This window comes from Castanea sativa, chromosome 8 (genome assembly GCF_040712315.1).
Source record: "Castanea sativa cultivar Marrone di Chiusa Pesio chromosome 8, ASM4071231v1".
Taxonomy (NCBI): Eukaryota; Viridiplantae; Streptophyta; class Magnoliopsida; order Fagales; family Fagaceae; genus Castanea; species Castanea sativa.
The window spans coordinates 12,926,633-12,930,069 of NC_134020.1; the positions used below are offsets into that span (position 1 = coordinate 12,926,633).

At 35.6% G+C, this 3,437-nt stretch overlaps 2 protein-coding genes across 3 annotated transcripts; both read right to left on the bottom strand.

Moving 5' to 3' along the window:
* Positions 1 to 208: 208 nt before the first annotated feature.
* On the bottom strand, positions 209 to 1,396 carry LOC142605742 (heavy metal-associated isoprenylated plant protein 9). Its single transcript, XM_075777184.1, has 3 exons — positions 997 to 1,396; positions 785 to 866; positions 209 to 704 (listed from the first exon to the last, which is right to left on the bottom strand). The coding sequence occupies exons 1-3, from the start codon at positions 1,048 to 1,050 to the stop codon at positions 520 to 522; spliced, it is 321 nt and encodes a 106-aa protein (XP_075633299.1). The 5' UTR covers positions 1,051 to 1,396; the 3' UTR covers positions 209 to 519.
* Positions 1,397 to 1,451: 55 nt separating this feature from the next.
* LOC142605741 (uncharacterized) lies at positions 1,452 to 3,218 on the bottom strand. Of its 2 annotated transcripts, none has more exons than XM_075777182.1 (3): positions 2,877 to 3,218; positions 2,707 to 2,788; positions 1,452 to 1,750 (listed from the first exon to the last, which is right to left on the bottom strand). In XM_075777182.1, exons 1-3 carry the CDS (start codon positions 2,994 to 2,996, stop codon positions 1,587 to 1,589), a joined length of 366 nt encoding a protein of 121 aa, XP_075633297.1. In that variant the 5' UTR covers positions 2,997 to 3,218; the 3' UTR covers positions 1,452 to 1,586. The 2 variants fall into 2 exon arrangements, with proteins under 2 accessions (XP_075633297.1, XP_075633298.1); XM_075777183.1 differs by having other exon boundaries at positions 1,452 to 1,744; positions 2,877 to 3,208.
* Between the last annotated feature and the right edge of the window lie 219 nt (positions 3,219 to 3,437).

Consider the following 3,437-nt stretch of genomic DNA (forward strand, 5'->3'; position numbering starts at 1 on the left):
ATTAATTTAAATGAATAAAGAATAAAAAATTTTTTAAATAAAGTGGTAAAATAATAGAACCTTTTATATTGGGTAAATTATAAAATGAGTTGTTAAAATGAATAAAATAACTTTTTAAAATGTTAAATGCTAAAAATTATAGCATTCTTGATAAGAATGCTCTTAATGCCCGAAGGGATGGATACATAGGCAAAAGGAATCACATATGTGACCACGTACAGGAGCAGAACAGACATTGTTGGGAGCTACTGTGCAATGTGTTCATGTTACATTTCTAAATGTGGTGTTACAAAGTACAGCTAGAATATCGCTATTGAACATCTAACATAATAAATTTATTATCTAGAGACTAGTGTCATCCCCCTATTCTTACCCAAGGAAGTTGGAACTTTCTACATTCATATGTACAGGGAATTGGTTCTATGAATCCATTCTTGCCGAACTTCTTACAACGTTAATGGCATGGTAAGAGAATTGGTAACATAGCACAAACTTTTCGAACACCCATCATCATGACAATTAGCTCGGAACCATGGGATTGTGGTCTATTTGTTCAGTGGTGGTGGCATCAAGCTCTTGAATTTCCAGAATTTGGACTCTACGGTTCATCTTCTTTCTTATTTTTATTGCCACATCCGATGGCCTAAATGTCCCACACACACTTACTCTGCACTCCTGCTTCTCAATCAAATGTGACTCTATTGCTTCAATATGAAATGAAAGAGAGGTTATTAGAACCTGTGGTATACATATAGGACTTGCATTTCATTAAATAAAAACTCACCTCTCAAATTTAGAATGATTTTCCTTAATTTCCGGCAACAAGCATTGCAGTCAACGTTGATCCTCATTACCATGCAACAATACTGCAATTAGTGAAAAATAATTAGACAGCTTTATTAGAATCTTTGGTTTTTCCAAGGACTTAGCATTGAATAAGAATGAAGAGAAAAAGAAAATGAGGTTATGTCTTTATGAAGATGCTCAAGAACTTGCCTTTCCTGACATGAAGATGGAATTGGCAGGATTTGATACCCCTGCTTGGTTCATTTTATGACTTGAAAAGTATATGAGAGAGGAATCAATGGAAGTTGAGAATATGGAAGACCGTGGACTAACTGATATTTCTACTTTTGGATTGTCTTTTGGAAAATTTTCTACTTCAATTTGGAATCTGATTCTGGGTAGTTGTTGAAAGAGGATTTTGTCTATTGAAGTATTAGCTTATTATCCCTAACTTCTTGTTAAAGCCTTGTTTGCTTCATATAACAATGACAAGGCCAAGCATTACTTACTCTATATGTCATGGTTTACCTCATGCAACACAATGAAGCATCTCTTTCTTGTTCCTGAAGGTTTTATGTTGCACAAAATTTAAGTCATCTCTCTCTCTCTCTCTCTCTCTCTCTCTAAACGCAAGCAAACTCAGCAATACATTTACCCATTCCCCATAAGAAAAGCCACATAATTGATTTATTCATCACCAATGTAAATTGAACTTATATACATGGCCCCTCTAGTCTCAGAGTATTACTAATGTGAAACATAAATTTTTCTTGGCGTGCTGGATCCATTCTGTCATGTAATCAACGATGAGAAGAGCGGAAAATCCGTTTGATCATGGCAACTTTTCCAAACGGATTCCTGTATATAGCAGCAACTTGCTGTGAAGATGCTTTACCAACATTTGCATATCTACATGTTAGTGTCACCTTCTTCTCCAATAAATTCACCACCACTGACTCTGTATCTGCCAAAGAGTAAGCACATTAAAGAAGATTGCTGTACTATTTTTAAGACGATATCATTATCAAAATTCCATCTTCGGAGCCATAAATTCAAACTTCATTTAGTTCATCCAACTTGCACGAGTACATGACTCAGTAACTAGCGGCAATAAACAGGGTAGTACCTTTCCAGATTTCATTAGAAATATCATGCATCTAAGGGAAATTGATCAAAGGTTACAAGTAACAAAGTATCTAAGAGAAAAATATGGAGTAACTATCACATTGCTGCATTCAGAACTTCCAATCAGTCACAACACATAATCAGTGCATCAGCATATCTTGGCCACAAATGTAAGAAAGAAAAAGTCTAAACCATGCATCAACCAGAAATTCAAATCATATAAAATTATTTCCAGTTCATTTTTTATATTTTGGCAAATATCTGCTTTAGCAATTTGAGAACAGCAAGCATGATACCTGTGAGGGTGTGCCTGGACCCTGGAAGCACACTTCCAAGAAGAATGACAAATGACTAAACTGTAATAGATATTTTTTACTTTTTAGTAGAACAGTTCTTGTTTCCTCCTCTACTTCAAGCGAAATCACCAGTAAAGTTTGAGACAATTAAACAGCCAATTAGGACCACCAACTATTTAGGAGAAAAAAGTACAGGGCTACTTTCCTGTCCAAAGAAACTATTCCTAAAAAAAACATGTCTAATCATGAACTTTTGCCTCAGCTTTTATACTACACAACCAACCTTCAATAGCTGAATCCAAAGGCCATTGCAAGGACACTTCAAAGAATCACGAAGAACCAAAATATCTCAATCCAAGACCTAATTGAATATTTTTTTATATTGGTAAATTACACACGCACAAAGTGGGTCTTAAACAACAAGAGCTTACTCACCAGTCACCGCCTAATTTGCAATGGGAGGAGGTGCCATTAAAGCTAGAGTTTATTAAAATCTTACCATTCATTCTCGACATCATGTCAGCTACTCTCTTTTGGCATTCGGAACATCGAATATCTGCTGAAATAACAACTTCCTGGACCTGCTCTGAACAAATACCAAGCATAAGATGACTAACTAGTAAAATTTTATATTAACAAATGAAACAAAAAGTGCGAGTACAAACTAACCAGAGGCATGGATAAAGACTCAACAGAGGCGAGGCTGGTTCCAGAAAGTAATAAGCTCTTTGACTTTCTTATTCCAATTCCTGGAGACTCCTTCTTAGGCTGATTATTAGCAAGAGCCATACCTTTGTTATGTAACCATTCAAAGAAAGCTGGGGATTCATAAAAATAATAAGGTAACAGGTTCAATCCTAACTGAAGAGGAACTGGAAGGATGAAAAAGATCTAGGAACAACTCTTGCTGTACTGATAGAGCAATCCCATCTGGTAGAGATGCTTAACCCTTCAGTTGTTGTTGTTGTTGAGAAACGAGGCGATGGAGATAGGAACTTGACAAAACAGCATAGTAAAGTGAAAAAGGTGTTTATGCCTAGTTGACAAAGATACTTCATTCACTACATCAGGCCCCACTAGTGTTACGTAATTTTCTCCTCTAGAATTATTCCGTTGAGGACCTTAAGGATGTTGCTTATTACACCAAAATCTTTCTTAACCAACTTTTTAGTTCAATTAATCAAATCATGTTAGAGAACGATATACCAAGTTGTACAAAGCCAAAAAATT